General features: G+C 36.8%; 1 protein-coding gene across 2 annotated transcripts in view; it reads right to left on the minus strand.

Annotated features, from left to right (window-relative positions):
* LOC106880231 (polycystin-1-like protein 1) overlaps positions 1-27,337 on the minus strand; it is a 247,369-nt gene that overhangs the window by 47,743 nt on the left and 172,289 nt on the right. For both annotated transcript variants that reach the window (XM_089356923.1, XM_089356922.1), the window contains exons 29-40: positions 26,205-26,237; positions 25,540-25,725; positions 25,201-25,352; positions 24,952-25,081; positions 23,261-23,363; positions 20,772-20,952; positions 19,159-19,215; positions 14,566-14,778; positions 12,967-13,245; positions 11,342-11,458; positions 10,063-10,217; positions 170-270 (exon numbers count right to left, since the gene is read on the minus strand). In XM_089356923.1, the coding sequence (XP_089213049.1) occupies positions 170-270; positions 10,063-10,217; positions 11,342-11,458; positions 12,967-13,245; positions 14,566-14,778; positions 19,159-19,215; positions 20,772-20,952; positions 23,261-23,363; positions 24,952-25,081; positions 25,201-25,352; positions 25,540-25,725; positions 26,205-26,237 (1,707 nt within the window). The remainder of the gene's footprint in view (positions 1-169; positions 271-10,062; positions 10,218-11,341; positions 11,459-12,966; positions 13,246-14,565; positions 14,779-19,158; positions 19,216-20,771; positions 20,953-23,260; positions 23,364-24,951; positions 25,082-25,200; positions 25,353-25,539; positions 25,726-26,204; positions 26,238-27,337) is intronic.

The raw sequence follows: 27,337 nt of genomic DNA on the forward strand, positions 1-27,337 counted from the left end.
AACCATGTGGTTGGGAAGCAAATTTATCACACAGCCATGCCTGTACCTACACACACACACACACACACACACATCCATACATAAGTACACACATGTAAGTATGTATAGTTAAAAGGCTGTCAGTGTTCAAAAATTAAAATGAAATTGAATGAATAGGAAGAAAGCCTACTTTCTAGTTCTCCAGATGGTAAAAATATTTTCACAACATTTTCATCAGGGTTGAATTTCTTAGTATAGATATATTGCATGGACTTCGTTGGTCGATTTTCGCTGACATAAAAGAAAAACAAGATATATTCTGAATATAATGTATCTAAATTATCATGATGGCAATTGTGTATATACAGGTATACAAATGTCTAGTATGTTTTACATATTTGTGTATGTATTCAACACACACTGTTCCTTCAAGGACGTCATTCACTGGACTGTGGTCATACTGGAGTAAAAATTTAAGAGGTTTAGTTAATCATATCAACCCCAGGAATTATTTCAGTTTGCAAATTATGTTCTCATTTTATCCATCTCTACGTATTGAATCACTATTTCACACAAAGGAACACAACTCAGCACAACAGTTTAAGCACACACATACTTATTTATTCAGCTAAGCATCCCTAATCTTGTGCGCTCGTAAGTGCTGGTGCCACATAAAAAGCACCCAGTACACTCTGTAAAATGGTTGGTGGTAAGAAGGGGGCATCCAGCTGTAGAAACCATGCCAAAACAGACAATGGAACCTGAACAGCCCTTCAGCTGGTCAGCTTCTGTCAAATTGTCCAACTCATGCCAGCAAGGAAAATGCATCTATGATGATGAGGATGATATACGTATGTATGTATATTCTTTTATTCATTTCAGTCATGCTGGAGCACCACTGTGATTTTGCACTTTTATGTATGATTCTTCTTTGGCTGATTTCTTCAGGGTAGTGGGGTTGCACGTCACCCCTCCTGAATGTGCTCTGTATGAAGGAGTTTGACTCCACTGCCCTTCACTATACCTCATACTGGGTTATTGGTTCATCTGTTATTGTGGAGGGAAGAATTTCTAGTTCCATTTTCAAGACATCTGTGTCCACATTCTGCAGATTTCTTAATTTTTGTGGCAGGGTAGTGAAGAGTTGTGGCCCTTTGAACTCTAAGCCATTGCAGTTCCTGGTTCTGAATGTAGATGGAGTGGATGGTATCTTACATACAATACAATGGAGTCCAGTTCAGGCATTTGTATAACACTCTATGTTGAAATTAGATACTAGCCCTTCCGGAATTTTCCATATAGAGATTATTACATATCTATCATGTCTTTATGCCAAGTCGTAGTTTTTCCAGCCTGTCCCTGTAGCTCATCTGCAGCACTGTTACAATCATTTTAGTGTGGTGACACATCGCTCCAAGCTCCACTGTTAGTTTGGCACAATGTGGTGACCATAACTCAGAACAGTAGTCCAGGTGGCTGAGAACAAAGGTCCTCCACAGGGTCAACATAGCTTATTAGTCTCTTGTCTTGAAGGACTTTAGTATCTGCCCTGCTACTTAACTGCACTTTGCTGTCTGCAGTGCTTGAAGTCTTCCAGCATCAATCTGCTTCAGTCCACTTATATATTGCATTCATCATCTGGATTCTTTATTGCCTGTGAAAATGTTTGTGTCATGAGCACAGCTACGGCCAGTGACTGTCTGAGTGACCATGGGTATGTCTAAGAGGGCTATTAGGATCAGTGATGGCCCCAAGACAGTTCCTGGGACATGCCACTTAGAATTTGAGTTTCCTCAGAGAGGGCTCCATTACCTGCAACTGCTCGACTTCTGTCTTTTAGCAGCCACTCTCCCAGTTTACCAGTTGTGCCCCAAGGTCTTGCAGCCTGTGACATCATGCCATGACCTACCTTATCAAAGGCCTTTGTGAAGTCAAGATATAGCATGCAGCTGTATCAAAACACAGTCATAGTGCAGTAAGAGCTGTGTGAGAAAGCATCACAATGGACAGAAGCCATGCTGTGAATTGTTCAGTAAAAGTCATTTTCTTCTCGGAATATTATCAGGTTTCTTTCTGATTATTTGCTTCATGACTTTACTGATATGTGAAGTCAGAGATTGGCCTGTAGATTTTATCTCTTCTCTCACCTTTGTGGATAGGGCATATAATACCTACTTTTATCTTTTTTAGGAAGTTTACCATTTGAATAAGCATCCCTAGATAAGTATCTGAAGTGATTTCTCTAAAACCAGCTTACATGACTTCAGGAGAACAACTGGGAAGCCATCAGGACCAGTTACTGAACTTGAGAGCTCATTTCATCTATGGCCATTGTTACCTCTGCCCCCTCAATGTTAATGTAATCAATGGTTACCACCTTCATCTGCAGGGCTGCAATATTTAAGAATTCAGCCAGGTTTTTGTTTTTTGTATCTGCATGTGTGCCAGAAGGGAAGTGAAGATATTTTTAAATGTTCACTGAGCACTTCATTTATCCTTTTTCAGTGAGCAGCCAGTGAGTCCTTCCCTTGGAACAATGGTCCTATTTTATATTCTACTCTTCCTATTTGCTTTGCAAATTTATAGAAAGCTTTAGAGTTTCTTAATATGTATTCAACAGCTCTCTCACTCTCTCTCTTTTTTTTTTCTGCCTTTTCCTTTCTGTGAGAGAGTTTGATTTTGTTTTCGATTTCCAGGAGTGTCCATCTCAAAGCAGATTTCTCCCTCAATTGCTTGCTCACTTGATTCGAGATGTTTTATCTGTATCTCAGATGGATTTTCCTGTCACTAAAAATTTCGTTTGTTGGTATGCTGGCCTTTTTTTTTCTTTTTTTTTCTGGAGTGTATTTAATGCATATAGTTTGATACTATTGACATAAACTGAGTTTTAAGTCAATGAGTTGCATACATAGAATGTCAAACCAGTTTCATTGATAGATCTCTTTGTTGTTTGATTTCCATTCTGCTTTATTGAAATTCAAGCTGGATGTAGCTTGAGCCCTCCTGATAGGAGAGGTGCCAACAGTTCATCTAAGGACCATACATTGTTAGTTCAGAAACACAAGCTGTCACAATATCAAGCCCTGTTTCTTGATAGTGATGTTGAGATCTTTGGCACTATGCAGTGGCATCCTGCTCTGCTGTTTTGAAACTTTCAATGCCAAAGTTTGGTAGAAGTCCTTCCAGGATTTCCCAGATATATGTTACTGCATATTTTTCGTACCCTGTTCAATACAGTAAGAGGCTGAACTTTTTCAGCCTTTCCCAATAGCTGACCTATTGCATTAAGATGATCTTTTTTGTGTAGCTTCACTGGATTATTTCATGTTCCACTATTCATTTTACATTCTGTGGTGACCATAGTTAGCAGCTGTAGTCGAAGTGAGTACTTTAGATGTGGCTGCAATCCCACATCTGCTGTGGAGGACGGACCTTCTTGACTACAGTAAGCTGACAGATATTGGTCCTTTGTCATCTCATTTGAAGGATTTAGTATCCTGAGGTTGTCCTTCAGTACTTTGTCTCATGGGTTCTTGGGTCTCCCTCTTCCATGTGTTCCATCCGCTTTGAGAGAGTGACATTTCTTTATGGAATTGTCGTCGACACCCATCTGCATCACATTACTGAACCAATACAGTCTTCTCTCGTGCACACTGAATCTAATTCCTTTTATGCCCAACTTTTCTCTCAATACACTGGCACTCTGTCACACATGTACACTTGCATTACACATCCCAATGGAACATACTAGCCTTATTCCTCTCTAACCTTAGCATGTCCAATGCATTCAGGGCCCATGTCTCTCTACCATGAAGACTCACTGTCCGTAAACATGCTTCATAGACTTCCTTTTGCTTGGAGAGAGAAACTTTTGGTAGCCAACAGAGGTATAAACACTCTGAATTTCCTCCATCCTATTCTTATTCTAGCTATTACATTCTCCTTACATCTCCCCCACAACTAATTTGGTCCCCTAGGTAGCAGAAATTATCCACTACCTCTAATGAACCATGGGACATTTGAGAGAATCAATTTCCTGAGTCTCTGTAGTTTTTATGGCCCCTGTGCATCTTCCACATATGAACATTACTTTCTCTGATAACCTTTTGATTAACCCACTGTACCTCTTGTGTGTCCATAGCTTACACTGGGTACACCATATGGAGTTCCTGTCTACACTTTTCCTACAAATCAAATAGGGGCAGCTACCTGAACAGCGTCGGGTCTTGTCTGTTTTCTTGCTTACTAAGACCTTAGTCTTTGCTAAGTAACCTTAAGGCCATTAGATTCCAGATTTTTGCTTCCACACTTGGGGAGTTTTTCATCTAGCTCTGATATGGAATCTATGAGGGCAACATCACCATCATACAGTAGTTCCCAGGGGCTGTTGGTCTTGAATTCTTGTTATGGCTTGGAGGACAATGATGAAGAGGAGAGGACTGCTGAGGACTGAACCTTGATGAATGCCTACCTGTCATCAAATTCTTCACTGTACTTGCAGTTAACTCTCTCTCACCTTACTGACAGCATCTCTATACAAGGCCTGTACAGCTTTCACCAGCCACTCGTCTACTCCTAGCTCTCTCATAAGATTAGGGGTACCCAATCAAAGGCATTCTCTAGATCAAAGAAAGCTAATTACGATGGTTTATTCTTAGCTGGGATTTGCAAATTCATAAAGTTTTGTATATGTGTGTTTTTCTGTAAATTAGGTGATGTCATAAATATGTGCACAAATATCTGCATAATGAAGGAATCCAGTTAAGCTTATGGGAGCAGGTCTTTTATGCATAATGTTCAAATGGTACGTATAATTGATGTCCAGAGAAAATCTTATCCAGGTTGGGGTGGTGGTTTAACGGATGAGGGTAGGGTGTTGTACTTGGAATTTCAAAGTGTTATTTGCTGCTTGTGCATGCAGGGGGAGGAAATCCCATTAACCAAGTTTGGTGTCAGTAAATATGTAGACATATATGTGTGTGTGTGTGTGTGTGTGTGTGTGTGTGTGTGTGTGTGTGTGCACATATTTTGCATGGATACACATGCACACACATGTGTATTTATCTCTATAAATTTGGACATGCACAAGTGTCCTCACATAAAATAATTAAGGAATTAATCCATCTATGGTGAATGCAGTTTGTTACAAAGATACCAGGGCTAATGCAAGGAAAACATCAATTACAATTTTCTTCTAAGCTACCTCCCATGACCTCTACACCAACATTCTCATGTTGAGAGATTTCTCTGTATATGAAATCTTTGGTAGCCTTGTTTATCCATGAATAAAAAAATATACATACATACATACACACATATATATGTATGTATGTATATATGCGTTTGTGTGTGTGTGTGTGTGTGTGTGTGTGTGCATGTTTATTGTTTATAGTTTCAGCTTAGAGCTGTGGCCATGCTGATGCACCGCCGTGTATATATATATACATATAACCGTTTCTATTATAAATTTATTCACAAATAAAACATGATCTTTGAACTTTGAGCGTCAGAGAGGCAATGACTAACGACTGAGACCTTTGGTGGCGTGCTGTGCTTGAAAGGACCCATCAAACCAAGTGCACCTGTGCTGGTGGCATGTAAAGAACACTTTTGGGGCGCTGGACCTCATGGAGGCAAAGTGGCTGAGTTCCTTTCGAGTGTTGGACCTCACAGAGGCAATGACCAAGACCTTTGGCATGATGTCATGCTTGAGAAGAAGACACATCAAGCTGAGCAAAATCACAGTCTTGGCAGATACCAGTGTCACATGAATTGGCACCCGTGCCAGTGGCATGTAAAAGCACTTTTACATTCTCAGAGTGGTTGGCATTAGGAAGGGCATCCAGCAATAGAAAACCATGCCAAATTAGACTGGGGTCTGGTGCAGCCTTGAAGCATGCCAGCACCAGTCAAACCGTCCAACCCATACCAGCATAGACAATGGACATTAAATGAAGATGATGATTATATATATATATATATATATATATATATATACATACACAATTCATATATATATATGCACAATTCATTCACACACACACACACACACACACACACACACACACACACACACATATGCATACATGAAGTAATATATATAATTATATAGATAGAGTTACAATCCAAGCTGTGTTTCCTTGAAAGACATCTGTTTATTTCAGTATTCTAAAGTTGTATGTAGATGTTGCATTTGTGTGAGACATGCATAAAAGTTGAATAATACAGGAAAATATTTTTTACAGAGTAATTTCACATCAAAACATGACACTGGAAAAAATTGTTGGCACAATTTATTCACCATTACATATGTTTCATTTGCTAATGGGAGTTACAAAAGTGTACATGTATGTGAAACATGTAAGATACCTCCTTCAGACAGACAATCAAATACTACAAAATTTACATTTCAATGAAGCCTTTATTTATATCGTCAGCAATCAGGGGTCTCACTGACAGTTGGAGGGGAGAAGAAAGAACAAAACTAATAATGGTGATTAAATAATCCCCAAACTTTTTTCTAATCTCCTGTTTTGATTTATGTGTGCATGTGTGTGTATACACACATGCACACACACACACATACATACATACATAGGGACATACATACATAGAAGATGCATTCCAAACGTTTTGAGACTGTTTTAGGAGTGACAGGGATAAATGTCCTAAATTATTTAGTTATAAATGCCCTAGATTATTAGATGTATAGTATTACTATACATTTAATAAGCTGACCTGCCAAGTTTTTCATTCCAAACTGAAAGGGACAGCTGTAACGACACTTTGAACACACCTAAGCATTGCTTGTTACAGTTGACCATTTTGCAGAATGCAGTCAGGATGTGAAGACAAACTAGAAACTTCTGAAACGCTCCAGACTGGTCATGGGTTAAATTGTATGAGCCAAGCATCTGTTTTTCACCGACACAAGAGGCCAGGCAAAGCAAGTCCATCAGGAAGCTCATGATCCCTTTTTTTCCCAATCGTAAGGGCATTGTCTGCATGCATTGGGTTACCTCTAGCCAGATGGTCGACAAAATACCACAACAATACAGCAGTCCACAATTCCATCCTGGTAACCAACGGATTGACAGAGACAGGCCTGAAAACTGTCCCTCAACCTCCCAATAGTCCTCAAATTGAGAGAGAACCACAGGAGCAGTTATTTTGAAAACATTGAGCAGATGAAAGATGTTGTGACAAAGGGCCTGGACACCTTCATTTTGGATGATTCTCATGGGAGCTTCACAAAGGGGAAGGAATGCTACAACATGGGCATCGAAGTCAGAGGGTTAGGGTTAGGGGTTTGTACTTCATTAAAATTAATAAATGTTTCTCCTGAGAAAGTTTCATAACATCTGGAATGCATCTTGTGTGTGTGTGTGTGTGTGTGTGTGTGTGAGAGAGAGAGAGAGAAAGAGAGAGAGTATACACACATACAGAATACATACTTACACACACACACACACACATATATATACACATACATATATATACACAGGAAATATAGTAGAATACTAAATTAATAGATGCCACTAATAAGCTGATTGGAGAGCAACCAACTTAGTGTTGGTCATTCAAGTTGTTCAGTTTTTAAGATGAGATGAAGTAAATGAAAGAGAGAAAATAAAGAAGTGGGGAGGTGTATGGGAAAAGATCATGTCTTGAAGTCATTATTACATTTCTAAATAGAAAGGATGATTTTTTGGGCCATCAACTACACCTGAAACTTTGCTCACCTTCTTTGATGAAGAGGTCAGAGTCAAAATTTCAGGCCGGACTGACGGACCAGAATTCACATTTCTATAATTTATCAAGAAAATCTATTTAAGAGTTCTGATTTGTTTTAGAATTTAGTTTTGTCATATAAATGTTTCTGCTTATTCTAATAACCAGCTATCTTTCTTGAGAATAAGTCTGCTAATATTTTGCAAATAAATCTTTGTAATGTTTGTAAGTTTAATTAATAAAATTTACTTTCATTAATTAAACTTATTAGAATATATATATGCTGTAGAAAGGCACGCTGCTGTGGTTTTTGTTCCAGAAAATTGCTTTTCATAGACATGTCTTAAAAATACAGGTGACTCATGGGAATCTTAGATGTAAGTTGCACTTCTTGGAGTTTGTAATACCTGAATGAAATTCATGCCTTGATATATATGAAACAGTAAATAATAATAATACATTTCTTGATGTTACAGAATGCCTACATGGCTGTAAAAAATCTCTGTAAATGCAATGCAACAGCATGTCTGTGAAGCAATTTTCTCTCACACAAAATACACAACAGTATATCTTTCAAAAGTGTATATACATTATGTATGCTACACAGATGGATATTATAAATTAATTCAATTTCATTTGAGACTTTTTATAAGTTTCTGAAGATATTTATTTTCATGATTACTGGGATTTTGAATTAAGAATTAATTTCACTCTCTTCTCCCCCCCCCCACTCCCTCAACCCTTAAATATTTTGTTGCTATATGGTAAGTTATCTTAAAGAAATAAAGCGAATAAAGGGATTAGATCCTTTGATCAAAAAAGAATGTTCCTACTCTCAGATCCAGTGTTACAATCTGCCACTGCAAGTTTATTGTTAAACAGTAATAAACAGATTATTTCTGATTAAAGAAATTCATGGAATTATTATGAAACTAAATAGAAAAAGACAAAAAAGTTATTTGCTACACATTTTTATGGCAATTAATCAGCAGAATGGAAGCGCCAAGAAAACTGAAGAAATTTTAAGTTGGATTAACAAAACATTCGAGTGAGGTCGTTGCCAACACCGCTGGAAAGGCTCCTGTGCAGGTGGCACGTAAAAACACCATTTGAGCCTGGCCGTTGCCAGTACCGCAAGACTGGCCCTCGTGCTGGTGGCTCGTAAAAACACCATTTGAGCCTGGCCGTTGCCAGTACCGCAAGACTGGCCCTCGTGCTGGTGGCTCGTAAAAACACCATTTGAGCCTGGCCGTTGCCAGTACCGCAAGACTGGCCCTCGTGCTGGTGGCACGTAAAAACACCATTTGAGCCTGGCCGTTGCCAGTACCGCAAGACTGGCCCTCGTGCTGGTGGCACGTAAAAACACCATTTGAGCCTGGCCGTTGCCAGTACCGCAAGACTGGCCCTCGTGCTGGTGGCTCGTAAAAACACCATTTGAGCCTGGCCGTTGCCAGTACCGCAAGACTGGCCCTCGTGCTGGTGGCACGTAAAAACACCATTTGAGCCTGGCCGTTGCCAGTACCGCAAGACTGGCCCTCGTGCTGGTGGCACGTAAAAACACCATTTGAGCCTGGCCGTTGCCAGTACCGCAAGACTGGCCCTCGTGCTGGTGGCTCGTAAAAACACCATTTGAGCCTGGCCGTTGCCAGTACCGCAAGACTGGCCCTCGTGCTGGTGGCACGTAAAAACACCATTTGAGCCTGGCCGTTGCCAGTACCGCAAGACTGGCCCTCGTGCTGGTGGCACGTAAAAACACCATTTGAGCCTGGCCGTTGCCAGTACCGCAAGACTGGCCCTCGTGCTGGTGGCACGTAAAAGCATCCAGGGGGCATCCAGCTGTAGAAACTCTGCCAGATCAGATTGGAGCCTGGTGCAGCCTTCTGGTTCGTCAGACTTCAGTCAAACCGTCCAACCCATGCCAGCATGGAAAACTGATGTTGATTGATGATGATATACAATATTCATTTTATTATATACAATAAATTTGAGTTAACCTGTTGAGTTAAATGTTGCTGTAATAATGAAGTTTTGTAACAATTTTACTCATTAAGAGTGATATGTTTTCATATCAGCTAGAAATAGTAAAGCAACAAAATTATGCATCTTCAGAAAGTTCAGCTCTTTCATATCTAAAAGATACTTGTATTAGAATGTTGTTATTTCATTACTCAGTGCCAGATGCAAATGATATATATATGATAGAACCATATGGTGTTTGTTTTTAGTAACATTATGTTATATTTATTGTGTATGTGAATAAATGGTTTACATGAAATCTTGGTAAAAATGGTAATAAGTATTTGAAACAGTTAATATTTCAGTAAAAGACATGGAAAAAGATTTGATACTGACCTTATCGAGACAGTAATAGGGAATAGTTGACTCGTATATACTGGAGTAAAGTTGACCAATACATGAAAAGATTGGTTTCTATTCAATTTTGAAACATTAAACTGATGGATGTTCATGTGTGTCCGATATAAGGTGTGGTTACCAATAGTTTTATCCTGGTATTATTGGGGAACAAAAAAAGATAAAATATAAAATTTAGAAATTGTTCAATTTTCTGCAAACAGCATTAATATTTTTCAGAAAACAATGTTTTTTTTTTATTGTTGATGTTATTTATTTCACATTCAAAAAGATGTCATGGAGATTCATGCTGGACTAAATGGCATTGAAGCATTTACTCTTTGACCATTTACCTTTTGAGTTCAAATCTTGTCAATTTTGCTTCTCAGCCTTGGATTGGAATCAATTCAAATTTGTGGCCTTCTCATTAATGAAATTATTCTTTCATGCAATAATATCAAACTAAATAATAATGATTTCAAATTTTGGCACAAGGCCAGCAATTTCAGGAAGGGAGCAATACGATTACATCAACTCCAGTATTCAACTGGTACTTATTTTATCGACCTCGAAAGAATAAAATGCAGAATTTGAACTTAGAATATAAAGATGGATGAAATATTACAAAGCAATTTGCCGGGCATGCTAATGGTGCTGCCTGCTCACTGCCTTAACTCAAACTAAGTAATAATCAAAGAATTTTTATGTCAAGTAACCACCAGAATGACATCACCAGCAAAATCAAAGACATTTAGTAACACAGAAATTAAAACAAGCTTCAGTAAGTCTTACACTCAAACAATGGATAATAATATTGAAGTTTGCTGATGTAATGGTAAATGTTGATGTCTGTCCAACCCATGCCAGCATAGAAAACGGACGTCAAACAATGATGATGATGATGATGGAGATATTAGCAGATATTCAAGAGTTTTCACTTTTGCTACATTATAGTCAATCACAATTGTTGTTTGTTTTTTTTTGCTGTTGTTTTCTTTTTTTTACCCATATTCTACTCACTTTAACTCTAACTCAACTCTTCTCCAACTTTCTGACAGACACTTTTGAAGCTTTTTTCCCTTATTTAGACTTAGCCTGACCATTCAATATTTACTTTAACTGGATTACACTGGATAAATTAAATGCTATTTTACATGAAATAAAAGTATCGACGTTATTTCTTTCAGGACAACTACAATGCGGCTAAGATGAATCCTTACAAAAGCCTTAAACTTTCAACAACAGTCAATGACACCAATATCTAGGATTGTGTACTTACTGCATTAATTTCTGATGGAATACCAATAGTAATGAGTTCTTCTTTAGGTAAGTGGTCAACAATAATAGCTTTACCATCGCAACTGTATAACTTGAGTGATGTAACCTGAGACTGCACCTAGAACAAATGTGATATAGGAATAATACGTAATGTTAAACAGATCTGCATGCAACAGCTATGAGAATTACATTTTCTTCTGCGGTTGAGATAAAGACAGGAGGAGGAATTTATTCCAGTCTGTCTGATATTATCCTGTTATATCTATAGCCAATATAGCTAGAAAATTTCTGAAACTCATAGATATGCTCTTCCCAAAATCACATAAATATCACAAAATCTTCAAAAGAAATACAATTAGAAAGTTAGCTATAGTTGCCTCCTGCACATAGGATCCATGATTTTCAATTACAATACGAATAATGCCATTAGGAACACCCCTCATTGTCAACTTTTATCCTCTCTGTATATACAAGGTGATATCAAAAAGTTCCCAAACTAGTTCTGTAATGTGCCAACAGATGGCAGCATATGGTTGTGTGCGCAGTGAAAGCTAGCAGTGACCTTTGTGAGGTAGTGTACCGAGTGACATTACTGATCATGTGTATGTTGTAGTTTGCGATTCTGTCATGGACAAGAACAATGAGCCAACGTGAAATTTTGCGTTAAACTTGGGAAGTCTGCCTCGGAGACAATGAGCATGCTTACAGGGATGAGGCAATGGGTCGTAAGAAATGTTTTGAGTGGCAAGGGCACTTTAAAAGTGGAAGAATGACCCTCAAAGACAATGAGTGATCTAGAAGACCTGCCATGAGCATCATCCCAGAAATGTGATATTGTGCCTTGAGAATTTGTTCCCCCAGAGCCAGACTGTCAACTGAGATTTCTACTGTGAAGCATTTGAGGGAGGACTTCGGGTGAAAATAATCAGATCTGTGGAGCGAGAAAAATTGGATTTTTCACTAAGCTCTCCTCACTTGCGAGTTTCTTGCCAAAAACAACATGGCATCACTTCCACACGCACCCTTGTCACTAGATTTAGCACCATCTTTTCCCCAAGACGAAAATGCAGCTCAAAGGTCACCATTTTAACACTGTTGTTGAGATCCAGAACAAATCACAGAAGGTCATCAACTCACTCACAGAAAACAACTTCCAGACCAGATTGCTAAAGTGGCAGGAACACCCTGGGGCCAGTGTATTGCTGCACAAGGTATTTCAAAGAAGATGAGATGTTAAAACTTAGGAAAATAGGTTATTTTTTTTTTTATTATACCTAAGTAGTCTCAGAACCTATTGATACCATCTTGTATTTAGCAGACTCTCTCTCTCTCTCACTCTTTCTCTGTATATTTATATCTCTCATATCGAGTGTGTGTGTGAGAGAGAGTATGAGAGTGTGTGCAAGGAATTTTATGAGAAAAGCATCATTTGCACTCTTCTGCATCTGATATGCTTTTTCCATGGCTGGAAGCCTTTCCTAATACCAACCTTTTTACACAATGCACTGAGTTCCTTTTTTTTTCTTTTGTGGCACCCAGCCCTCTTAGGAGGTCAAATTACAGCTCATGAACAAAGAGAAATTGATGTGTAAAATGCAATGAAGGGACTAAAACTGTAGAATATACCTTATTAGTCTCCATACTTCCAAGAGGATAGCCTTTCTTGCGAAATGATGTCATTTGTGCTTGATAACATTTACGTCTGATTCCTTGCTTTGGAGAATCTTTGTCATCATTAGGGTTAAGATCAACATGTTTTGTTAATTCTTCTGGTAGGACAAATGATGCTTTACCTATAGTTAGTTTTGGCTTGAAGTTAATATTATATCGAGCAGCATAAATACTGATGCCAGGAGATTTGTGTTGGATTGGTTTTTCTTCAACTGTAGCAAACTTCAATTCATTCTGATAGGAAAAATAAAATATAAATACATTGAAGAAATGTTTTAAAATGATAGCATTCTATTAGTTTCTACTGTGACAGTTGTATAATTGACAGAGTAGAAGTGTAAATTATAATTGACAGTGTAATGTGATTAGAACTTAAAAAACAATAATGTCCTCATTATATCATTTAATATCATATTCAGACTGAGCACAGTATATAGTTATGAATACTTTAACTTTTTGACTGGTCAGTAGGAAATAAAAACAAGAAGGATATTTAATTATATAGAAGAAAGTAGACAACCAATACAGAAAGAATGATAAATTTTTGGTAGATTATTTCAGCAACATTTGTAACAGCAATGCAGACACACACCTTTACAGCAATTAAAGAAAACAGTGGAAAAAAAGGGCTGCTTGTAAAAACCACTTTAAGTAGGTGATATTTGATGCACTCTCCTCTCTTCCATATATTACTGGTATTCAATTTGCCTTCTATGCAAAACTGTCCATAAATCTGAACAGCAATGGAGAAATTTCTTGCTTACCCCCAACAATCCAACTGCTTTTGGGTATTTTCAAGGTAGATAATATTCATTACTTGAATAAAAGTGAAGAGTACAGACAAAGATCAGAGATGCGAGGATCCCTTATCCCACCCAGATGAGAAGCCATGAAAGCCACTGCCTGGTACTGCTATTATTATTACTATTTTATTTCGATTTTGGATTTGGTTTGCAAGATTCTTTATGAGTTTTATCAAAGCAGTTGTGGTTGACAAAAAAGATGGTAGTGGTACCAATAATTGTCGGAGCCCTGGGAACAGTGAGTAAAAACCTTGAAAAGTACATGGAACAAATAAGGGCGGCAATAAGGGTGGAGCACTTGTGAAAACAGCACTGCTTGGAACTGCTTGAATACTCCAGAAGATTATTATTATTATTATTATTATGTCACATATGTTTAGATGATAGGATTGTAATTATGTGATGTTTATTGCAAATGAAATGATTCAGCTTTGGTTTAATTTTATGAACCATCTGCCAAGGAGTTTCCGCTCTGAATCAGTAACTATAACAGCAAAAATATTTTTAAGAACACATAATACTGGTATTTTATTTTAATCAACCAAGAGGACATTTGTTAGAATTAAGATATCATTACACTTGATTCTTTCAAATGTTATCATTAGAATTGGATTCCTGCTGCAGTAGCCATTAATGTAGCATTAATAAAAGTTCCCTTCTTTTTTCTCTCTGTCTCTCACACACTCTCTCTCTGTCTCTCACACACTGGACAGCTGCAGATATATACAAATGCACGGAACAAGACTTTTACCGTAATAAATCCATTTGCTACATCTGATGACTTTACTATGAATGTTGAAGAATCCAGTGATGTAGACGAAGCTTCAACAATATTTGATAAAGAATCAATGGCAAGCTGAAGGAGGTTTTCTGTCTGGTGACCCATCACATCATAAAGTTTCTTTGAAGCATCAAGAATAGACTGAAGTATATTAAATGACAGATTTGCTGACTCCATGTTTAGCTGTGAAAATAAATGAAACGAAGATAAATAAATGATATATTGAAAAGCCCAGATCCAAATAAGTATTGCATAAAATATGTATGTAGAATGCATGTATTGCACAGTATAATATGGGTGTGAATAAAACAGGCTAGATTGCTCGTATGTTAAAAACGATTTTAGTGTGCTATCAAGATGATAGCAAACTATGATACACAGACGTAGCAGGATATCAATGTGATGATTGCTTGTCGTTTCTGTTGCATCTGTAATTTATCTTTTTCTCTGTTCTCAAGTGAAAATTTTGGAGGATAGACTTTGCATTATTAGAGAAGATTTACTTACAGACAATGGAAGTTTTATTCATTTTCTGTAAGTATCTCCCTAGGAGATTTGATACCAAATCCCCACTTCTACCACCGGCAAAAAGTAGTGCCACTGCTGTTTCTCAAATTCAAAGCCCCCAGCTATAACACACTTTCATATGCAAGTGAAAAGCTATGACCAAATAAGCTCTTTGGATTTGTTTCCTTGCTTTTAAGTTTATTCATTCACTACTTGCATTTCTACCCTGTTAATACTAACCTGTCTTATTTTAATTTGATCCATTGCTGCATGTTGAGTATACGGCTGTAAACCATTAGAGAATATGATGTAAACCTTACAAAGGGGAGCAAGGTCGTATATTTATTGGAGTTATGATATTTATTAAGAATAGAGCAGTATAACCTTGTAGGGTGTTAAGTAAAGGAAAATGTGAAAAAGTAGGTATATGAGTATAATTGTCATATCTTAGAATATCATATGTACCAATACTAATGCAATAGATAAGCAGAGTGTATAGATTGATTTTAGTAAACAGATAAGTAAATAAAATAGAAACTAAAAAGTAAAATTAAAAACAAAATATAAAATAGAGGTAATGGGGAATCCATAAGATAGCTGATAATTAAAGATTAATTATACAATCAAAATAATGACAATAGGTTTATTCTTTTTAGTGTTTTATAATAGAATAATATTACCAAATAATAAAAATAAAATACTATAGAGGTGAAAAAGCAAGAAGCAAATTAAAATAAAGTTAGTAATTTAAGCTAGAGTATGTTATATTGCAGAGTCAAGTGATAGTTTGTTTATAACTGAAGTATTAACAGAATATGGAGCAAATGCATATAAATACTATTATTAATTAATTAAGGTGAAAGCCATTCTAGACAATTTGTTACACTTTGTAAGTATCAACGGGCTTAATATATATATATTATGGTTTTTTTTACCTTTTACTTGTTTCAGTCATTCTGCAGCCATTCTCGGGTATTATTATCTCGAAGAATTTTTAATTGAAGGAATAAACCCCAGTACTTTTCTGATTTTTAAGCTTGGTATTTATTCTATTGCTTTTTTTTTTTTGCCAAACTGCTAAGTTACAGGGATGTAAACACACCAACACCAGTTGTCAACCAGCAATAGGGGACATACATAGACTCACACACACACATATACACACACACACACACATATATATATATATATATCATGTGTGTGTGTGTGTGTGTGTGTGTGTGTGTGTGTATATATATTGGGACATCCCATAAATAATGCAGTTTTTTTTATACTTCTTTTATATTTTAAAATGAAGATAAACAAAGTTCTTTTTTAACCTAAAATATTCTCTCCTTCATTCTCTACAATGCTCTTCCATCTTTCTGGTAGATTTGCAAGGCTCCTCTTCCAAAATTTACTTGTTTGTGTCAAAAATACGCCTCCAGTGCTGTTCTGATTTCATCTACAGAATTCATATTTTTTCCATCCAAATGATTTTGAAGACTGCGGAATAAATGATAATCAGATGGGACAATGTACAGCGAATATGATAGAAACTGCTCCAGCCTTTGGAATGTCATCCTCGCTGATTGTGACCGAACATTATCTTGATGGAAGAACACCTTTCGTTTTGAAACCAAAGATGGTCGCTTTTCTCTAGCGCTGACTTGAATGAAATGTTGAATGACCAAATCCAAGCTTCTCTGCTAGTTCCTCAACAGTCAGGGTGGGATTTTGTTCTATCAGAGTTTGCAGGACATCCTCATCGAGCTCTACAGATCTTCCAGGATGAAGATCGTCTTCTAGGCTGTAGCTTCCAACTTGGAATTTCTGGAACCACCACTGACACTGGCTTACGCTTATTGTCCAATCCTCATATATTACATTAATATTCCTTGCACTTTCCGTTGCGTTGTTGCCTTTATTGAACTCATAAAGCAAAATATGCCAAATATTCTCCTTTGTCACTTTCATTATAGCTTTGAAAAAAGAACTGTTACAATCGCTCTGCACTCTTCAAAACTTGCACTAAGAATAAGGACAAGGTAAAATTACTACCTGCTTTTATAGCAAGTTGATGCAGGTAGTTTATTGCGTCTCCCTCCGACTTTTAGTTCATGGAATTGCAAAAACATTATTTATGGGACAACCCAATATATATATATGTATATACATGACAGGTTTCTTTCAGTTTATATCAGCCAAACTCATTCGCAAGGTTTTGGTTGGCTTGAACTTATAGTAAAAGACACTTGCCAGAGATGCCACACAGTGGGACTGAACTCAGAACCATGTAGTTTGGAAGAAAGCTTCTTACTGCACAACCATACCTGTTCTTATAAATATATAAACTAAACAATATAAAAGAACCTAAAGTGAAAAACTGTTGGTTTAGATATGAAAGAATGAAGGGGTGGTGGTGGTGGTGGTGGTGGGAGAGATAAAAGGAAATGAAAGAAGGGGAACAAAAGTAGGAAGAGAAAAAATAGAATGGAGAGAAGATGCTGAGAATGGCAAGGAAGGAAGTTGTCCAAAAGAGAAAGAAATGGTGGTGGTGGTGGTAGTGGGAATGAGAATTAAAGTAAAAGACAAAGTGAGAAAGTGAGAAGGCAGGTCAGTGCAACCATATTGTTGCAACTGTTCCCATCTCAGGTGCAGACCAAGAAAAGCAGTTTGTTTTGGCTGGCAAATCAATCAATACATCAGACATACAAAACCAGCTGCCTCCCCCTCCCCTTCATCTTATTCTTCTCCTTCTTCCTTCTTCTTCTTCTTCTTCACTTCCTCTCTTTCTTCTCCTTCTGTTCCTTCATCTTCCTCTTCTTATCCTCCACCACCTCCTCCTCCTCCTCCTCCTCCTTCTTCTTCTTCTTCTTCTTCAATTTAAGATTCTTCTGTTTTCCTCCTTTTGTCCATATTACATTATTTTGTTCTCTCGGCATTTATAATCAACTCAACCCAAATTTCTAACCAAGTTTCTCAAATTAATAAACAGGTACATGAGACACCACCAATGCTGCTGCTGCTACTACTACTACTACTACTACTACTACTACCCTTTTCCCTCCATCAAAGTCACCATCTTCTTAGAATAAACACAAAAGTCAAAAAGAAAAACAACCGGCAACTCCCTCCTCCCAGCTGAGGTGGGTTTGTGTCTTGCAAATTACTTGGTGACCCTGTCAAAGTTGGTGCAGATAAAAAGCACCCAGTACAGTTGTTGACATTAGGGAAGGGCATCCAGCTATAGAAGCCTTGCCAAAACAAACAATGGGGCTGGGTGCAGCCCCCCACCAGCCTTACCACCTCCTGTCAAAGCATCCAACCCATGGGAAACAGATGTTAAACGATGATGAAAGTAGGCTACATTGTAGTCTATTCGATTAGGGTCAATGCATGACTGATATTGGTTCCCTGCTTCTGAAGGATGAAGTTGGCAACAGCACCGACAAAATGAATTGTCATCAAAAGGCCTTAGAATTGTGAGACAACAGGAAACAATATTTTGACAATAAAAAGATATTTACCGTTTAAACCCTCATCATCATCATCATCATCATCTGATGCTGATTTTCCATGCTGGCATGGGTTGGCTAGTTTGACAGCATCTGATGTGTGAAAAGAGCACATCAGGCTGCACCATCTGCTTCGGCATGGTTTCTGCAGCTGGATGCCTTAACCCTAACACCAACCAGTTTACACACCAGCATTATTGAGGTCACCATGAGGGAGGTGTAAGGTCAACATCACACACTAAGGTACAAGGGGACCACTATGAGAAGGTTAGGGAGCAGAGCAGGTTTTTGTAGAGGATCTGCATGGCTATTCTTGTCTGAGAAGGGGAGAAGGAAAGAAAGAAAGAGAAAACGACCAGTCGGAGCAGCAAGAGATGGAGAATGGCGAGGGTGGTCAGTTTGGCAAGAGGGGGATGGAGGGGGCAGATGGGCAAAATGGGTGGGGGTGAGTTGTGGCTATGTGGGCCAGTAAACCGACATAAACATGAGGAGTATTTATAAAGTGAGAAATGTAAATCGTTCTCAGGTGATATTACAAATCAGAAGGTGAATGTATTACCTCATCTGTTTTCAGTGTAATCGATTCAACAGCTTGCATTGTCTGAAGAGTTTCAAACTGAAATAAAAAAAGCAATTCATCTAATAAACTGACAAGGTCAACATGAAATCATGTTGAACAAATATTGAACTTTTCAGATATGGGAAACATTGTTCAGATTTTAAAGGAGTTCATAAACTTAGTTGATAAGGTTAACATCAGTAATATAACTCTTATTTATTTTATCCACAAAAAAAGGTGTGATAGAGTAAATAAACCTCAGTGTAAATGTGTAGAATGTAAAGATATTCTCTTACTACATTGTGAAAAGCCTTGAAAAATGACACAAGGTGTCCTAACTGATAAATATTTTCAAAATGCAGAACCTTTATGAAAAAATTTTTACAACAAATGGGGAACAAAAATACAAATTTCTATAAGATGGACAATGAGAGAGCTAATGATATTGGAACATTCAATTGAAGAGATGAAATTGAACTTTGATCTAATGGTTGTAGAATGATTAAGAGATAAATTCTTACTGTATCTATCTCTCAAGACAAACCAAATGATGTAGAATTAAGTGTAGAACTAAAATTGATAATGAAATGTCTGCAGAGCATTTGAATCCAAGAATGATGAGCTGGAGGTCCAAAATCCTATCCATTCAACGTTTCTGCTTTAACACTCTTGTGTTAATAAGGACAAACTGTTTGATCAATAATTATGAAACAGTTTCAAGAACTGGAGATGATTTTTTCATAGAATTCTTCTTTATCTGATGCAACACAAACAAATGTAAAGATTTTATGTATCAACTTGGATAAAACTAAACACATTTACCACCACTCGTACTTTTTCTTCTTCTTTGGCATTGTTATCATCATAGTCCTCTTTCTCCTTCTTCTCATCATTATTCACCATCATCATCATCAACATCATTATTATTACTGTCATTGTTCTCATCCTTATTCTCCTCACTGTCATGGACATTGGCATCGTCCTTTTCACCTTTGTCATCACTATCAGAGTGCAGTGAGTGGGCAAAATCATTTAAGCGGCAAAAAAAATGACTTGCAATATTTCTTTAGGTTTTTTACATTCTGAGTTCAAATTCCACCAATGTCAAGTATACCTGTCACCTCTCTAGGGTTGATGGAAATAAAATAGCAAGCAAGGACTGGGATCAATGTAATTGACCAAACTCTCCCTTTAGAATTACTGGACTTGCCAAAACTTGAAGCTATTATTATTGCTAAAAATATTATTGAAAGGTTGGCAGAATCATTACAGCATCTTATAAGATGTTTTGCATCATTTGTTTTTTTGAGCTGTGCATTCTGATTTCAAATCCCACCAAAGTGAGTTTTAACCTTTCAGCTCTCTTGGATCAATAAAATAGACTACAACTAACCCCTCCTAAATTTCTAACCTTGTGAGCCTATATTACAAACTATTAAAGTGGTTCTACAGTTTTCCTTCCAATAATTTATCTTTGGACAAACTGAAAAACTCTTTTGTTTTCAGGAGGTTTTAAACCAGTTCTGAAGTATTCTAATGTTTCTGGGGAAACCTTTTAGCAATCAAAAACATTAAAATGACATTAAAAGGTGAAAAAATAAGAAAGTGCAAACCTCATCTCGGACTGGTAAACTGTTCAAGATTTTCAAAAGTGAATGCCTGGTTTTCCAACTGGAATTCTTCATTGACTCATTTATAGGATTAAACCGGTTGAGTCGGATTGCCAGCATATTGACGAATATTCGTGCATTTCGGTCATCACCTTCAGCCAAATAGCGCCTCAATGTGTTATTTCTGCAAATGACATACAAAAGAATTGCTATTATTATAATTATTATTATTATTATTATGTGATGCAAACTCACTGCTTATTTTGTTGGGTATGATGGAAAGTGTCCACAGCCAGTAGACTGAGGTGACACTTGTTTACTGGTCATGCTTCAAGAACCCTGCCAAGAATTCTTGCAGTTCCAAGCAATGCTGATTCTTGTAGCCTACCTTGTAACCCTAACCCTACCTTCACACTTGCAATAATCTTTTCCAGCCATGTCGGTAGTTGAGTGCTGATACTTCCAAGTGCACCAATTATTATTGGTATCACGTCTACTCTCTTCATTGACCACACCCTTCATGTATTTCCCACTTCAAATTGTCATAGTTGTTTATTCTTTCTTCTTCTTTCACATTGATCCTGTTGTCATCATGTCATAAGCTTTGCGATAGTCAATCCAGGCCATTCCCAGATTTGTTCGCATTTGTTTACAATCTTGCATTACCATTTTGTCTATCAATAGAAGTTGACTTTGTCTTCCATCATTTCAAGATGGATAAAAAAAGTACGTGTTGAGTACTTAGATCAATGTAATTGACCAGACTTCTCCCCCAAAATTTTAGGCCATGTGCCCACCATAGAAAGAATAATAATAATTATTCTCATCACCATTAAAGTAGTGAACAATTAGCACAGCAGACAGAACGCATGGCAGCAGTTCTTTCAACTCCTTGCATTCTGGGTTCAAATTCAGTGAAGGTGTACTTTTCCTTTTATCCTTTTAGACATCAGTTAAAAAAAGTACCAGTTGCGTACTGGGTTGATGTAATTGACAAACTTGCTTCTTCTTCCCAATTGCTGTCCTTATGCCAAGATTAGAAAGAATTTTACGTAGTTAGTTCTTGACGCTTATGTTTGTCTGTCTTTCCAAAATTAGAGTCTTAATCTTTATCTCTTAGGAACTGTTCATGCATCACTTTGTCTTTCAACCCTGCAGTCTTCTTTTCAGTTTCCTTTTTCTTGAACTCTTCTGTGATCCCAGCCAATTTAATTCCCATGAGTAATGGTTCTGTGCTGTTCCAAATATACCAACCAAAACTATTTTCCTCACTTCTTATGCCATCTTCACAGCCTATCAAAACCTCTTCCTCCACCTTTTTGTGCTAACTAAATCCTACGCACATCACTATTAGGATGTAAAACTCCATACATTGTCATTTTCTTCCTTGATTCTCTCCTTTGGTCCATTTAAGTAGGCCCACTCCATAGTACTGATACAGCCCAAATACGGATGGCAGCTACATCTAATAACAGTACTCGTTCATACTCAAGTAAGTGAATTTAAGGCATAACTACAGAAATTTGACCTCACTCCTGACTTTGTTTCTTAATAATGTTCTGAAAAATGGAAAATTTTCATCATATCTTCCATAAATACATGTAAATTACAATCACATCAGAATTTGTTGTGAAGACTTTCTTCTCTCAAAGAGGATAACTATGGACAGCTGCTTCAAAACTTCCAGCTTCTATACCCAGATCATAAATTCATATTTATACCAATAATAATTGGTGCATTTGGTTTCATGAGTAAATGCCTAAATGACAGTCCAGATAAGATGGAGGTTCTTAGAAAAATAAATGAACCAGCCAACTCACATATTACAAATACAATCTGTCAGGAGGTCAGAAAAAGGTATACAAGACTTTACTCATGTTCCAAATGTATGGTTGAATGGATGGCATAGTTCAGTGAGAAGTGAGCAAGTAAATGTTAGAAAGATAAGATGGTTGAACAGGCTCAAAGACATTCCTCCATGGACAGCAGGGTAGAGTGAGTATGAGAGATTCACGCTTTATTTTGCGCTGTGAATAGAAGAGAATGGATAGAGTTTGAAGAGGAAATTAAAGGTAGAGACACGAGTGACAGATGAGTAATGGAGAGATAAAAGATAAAGAATGAAGAGGGGTAAGAGGAAGATAACAAGAGGTGCCCAGGCAACAGCAGCAGATGTTAACTCAGCAGAAACCCATTGGGTATGAGATCCCTGTGTTATAGAACTCAGCCATGCCCATCACTACCCTGTGCACAGACTAAACCCTTGATTGTCTTTGAAATGTAACAGAGGTGAAGCAATAAATATGAAAATGTTTCTCAATAAAGATGAGACAACCATGATTAGAAGATTGATTGTTTGCTTTGTGAATGAGTGCTGCCTTGCTGCCATAGGTGTGATAAAGCTGAGATGATCATTAAAGCGAATTAACAACAAAAATCAATGATTAAAATAATGTAAGAAAACAGAAAGAATGCAGACATTTTTTACTTACAGATAATCATCAGCACCAATTTTAATTGGTGTCACTCGAATAGGTATGAAACAAACAGAGGTCCGAGCTCCCAAACTGTCCATCACGGCAATATAGACATTGACTGTGAAGAGTAGATAAAAACATGTATTAACATTTAGTGGTGTACACATGTATACAGGATGAAATGTAGAGGAATTTAATTGTTTAGTATTTAATCGGTTCATCTCTCAAACTTTCCTTTCAATGTCATTCTAAAAGTATAGAAAGACACAATTGAAATCTTGAAGCTACTAAATAATGCATGATTAATTCAAAAATAATGTGAATAAATTAGCAATATGTCTGACAAAGAATGCTAAAGGATTGAAGCGATGTATCAATGACTGCAAACTTTCATAGAACAAGATTTTTATGAGATGGAATATAACCTCTTTAATCAAATTTTTGTGTGTATGGAAGTAAATGAATTGATATTTGTATCTTTTTATAAACTCTTTTATTTTTAGACCTAATTAATAGTCATGTGATTTAAAATTTGGAAATTATGCTGAAGCCTTTCGGATGTGTGTATATAGCTTTTATCTTTTTTTTTCTTCTGCTTTTATCTCTTAGTTGTTGCTGTTATTGGGTTGTGGCCATGCTGGGGCACCAGCTTTAAAGGGTTTAGTCAAACAAACTGACCAAAGCACTGTTTTCTTAAAGCTTGGTACTTATTCTCGCAGTTTCTTTTGCTGAACTCTTCAGTTACAAGGACATAAACAAACTAACACCAGTTGTGGAACAGTAGTTGGGAACTAACAACACAAAGAGAGACTCTCTCTCTCTTTCATTTTTCACATTACTCATGATCAACTATTCACCCCTTTCTATACATTTTTACCACACTCTCCCTCACTCTGTATAAAAGTATATTGCTCACACTGTGTGTGTGTGTGTTTGTCAGTGTGTGTAAGAGTTTTCATTTGGGTGACAGTGATTTAAAAAAAGTACGTAAATGATAATTTATTTTGATAGCATACTTTACTGTTAGTAAATATGTTTTTCTGACACACACACACACACAAGCTTGATGTGCGGTGGGGCATTAAAACTTTAAGTTATAAATTTTTTTGTTTTGTTGTTGTTGCTTACATACAAGCAACAGAGCACCACATTATCATTCCAGAAACTGTGTTTATGGGGAGAAAAATATTGGAAAACATCAATATATGTCAGAGTGACAAAGAAACGAGCAAGATAATAGGTGGTCATGGAATGTACTAGAAACAACAGCTAAACCTCCCTTAAATTACAGGGAGAAGTCATAAATTTTCAAAAAAAATTTTTCATAACAAGCTTCCCTCCAATCATTTGTATGGGAAAAGTGGAGAAGAAAAGTTTGCAAAATAGAATAAGAAAGATATGCTGTGATAAATCTGGAAAGTTCTGGAAGGACTTGTACCAAACATTGGCATTGAAAGTTACACAAACACCAGAATGGGGTGCCACTGCATAGTGCTACATATCCTAACATTGCCATCAAGATACAGGACCAGATACTATAACAACTTAGGTTTCAAGGGCCCACAGCACTCCAATATCCTTCTAAAAAACCTGAGAGACCTATGTGTGTGTGTGTGTCCCCTTCTATAAGAGTGTGAAAATTTTGTGAAACCTTCTGCAAGGTCAGAAAATTGTCAAAAAATCCATAACAGGAGATTTCTACCTACCTTTAAAATCATTTTCTGGATTTCCTGCTGGTAACATAAAGTTTAAGGTTGCATTGAGGCCACGATAAAGCAAGTTCTTGCGTTGGTTCTTTTCAAAATTATAACTGATCTCATAAATCAATGGTAGGTGCTGAAATACAGAGTGAGATTTGTTTTATTGCTACATAGAAGCCATAACCTTGAGAATATTTTCAGGTCAGGGTGTTTATTAGAATTATAGTTTAGAACCTGAAGCACAAGAGTACTTACTTTATCTTTCCATTCATAGCAGAATGCACTAAAAGAGGTTTCCATTTCTACTCCATGTAATGGCTTGATACTGCAGCTTCCTAAATATGGACTCTCGTTAATATGGAAATGAGCATATGCAACACCATATGTACCCTTATCAGTATCATTATCTGTGGAAGAAAATAGACCCACATCAACCAATAAATCAATTTCACACTCTCTGCACACTACAACATCAATTTCAAAGTTGAATTAAATCTCTCAACAGATAGAAACTTAACGACCTAATTTACAAATCTGTTTTAATTTTTAAAATAACAGCACAAAAAAAAAAACCAAACTAAAAGAACAACCAACCTTTTTTTGAGACATTTACACGAATGATATAGTCTCGTCCCTGAGAGAGCACACCTGGCTTAATTACAAGAGACTGACTACTCATCATGCTTAAGGTGTCATTGATGCTTAGCACCACATTCCGACGTGACTTGCTGACGATGTGTTCTTCAACATTAGCCACAAAATTAGAATCCACAATTGAATCTGTAAAAAAAATATAAATCAATAAATAAGTCTTTCTAACTTGTTTCTAGTAAAAGCAGAAAGTTTAAAATTTAGAGGAAACGGTTAAGTTGATTCTACAGACCTCAGTACTTGATTGAAATTCTATTTAATCAACCCTGAAAGGATGGAAGGTAAATTTGGTGTTGATGGGATTTGAACCCAACACTAATGATTCTGCTGATCTAATGGCCTTCATAATTTTAGTAAAAGTGATGATGATGATGGCTTCATTTGTAATAAAGACCAACAAAAGTTATTTTTTATTAAACATAGCTAGTCCTGGAACTTTTTGATACCAATTCATATATATATATAGAGAGAGAAAGTTAAGTTTATTGCAGTGAAGAGCATTAGACATAAAACAGATTTCAATTAATCTGCAAACTTAACGGCTCAGAGAAGAAGCTACAATAAATTAACATTAGTATAAAATCAGTGAAGTCAAAAAGTACACTTACCTTCAACCTTTTTAGTCGGAGGTACTTGGGGTTCTAAAAATAAATGAAAAAAGTAAACAGCCAAAATTAAGCTTCAGTAATTTGAAATACATTCATTTCAAACTGGAAACTATAACCATCTCACACACACACACACACACACACACACTATCTCTCTCTCTCTCTCTCTGATTTCCTCTGTATCTACACTAGTTAGTTTTTCACAGTCAGTGATCAGTCAGGCTTTGACATAGCCTGATTGATTGCCAAAAATGCAAGCCAGTAGTTATGTGTGAGTCATTAACGTCACACAAATAAACTCTGCCACATATAGATGAGTAATCTTCTTCATATACATACAAACATGTTCTTATACATGTGTGGGTGCGTACATGTGTTTGTATATATTACATGTGTGTTTGTGCATCTGGGAGGCTGGAATATGGCCCATTTACCCTTATCAGGCTTCATCAGTGATGCTTTGCATTCATCATTGGATCAACTTCCAGGAATTCCAGGGTGCATGTAGGGTATATATTAAAGATTAATAAAGAAGATGGAGGGCATGGACCAAGGCGTCACACTCGGCTGCCAGAGCCACCACAAATCAAAGGCTTACACACCCTCAACCCCACACTAGATTCTTTGTATTTTTTATTTTATTTTTATACCTCTTAGTTTTAACAATATCCTCATGACCCCAAATAATAACACACACACACACACATCCCACCCCATTCATGTTAGGTGCTTTGAGATTCCATTCCTGCATTTTCTTTCTCATTTGAACATATCCACCCACACTGATAGAATCTCTCAATGCAGCGAAACTGAAATATAAATCTCTGCACTTAAAGGCGTATTATGCCCCCTGAGGGGTCTTCTTTGCACTGTGCATTGCATCAGGTGTTATTGCATTGTTCCACGCCCATGAGGAAGAAGTGCACCATGAAGACAAAACAACTGTTTCTCTTTGTGACAAGACATTACTTTTTATCATCATACACTCTGTCTTCTCTATCAATCTTTCATTTATATATATATATATATATATATATATATATATATATATATATATATATTCTGTTTATATATTTGTTTTCTTGGCAATATGACCATCCCCAAATACAATATATATATATATATAAAGGTGT

Source organism: Octopus bimaculoides, chromosome 9 (genome assembly GCF_046866305.1).
Source record: "Octopus bimaculoides isolate indiv1 chromosome 9, ASM4686630v1, whole genome shotgun sequence".
In the NCBI taxonomy this organism is placed as follows: domain Eukaryota; kingdom Metazoa; phylum Mollusca; class Cephalopoda; order Octopoda; family Octopodidae; genus Octopus; species Octopus bimaculoides.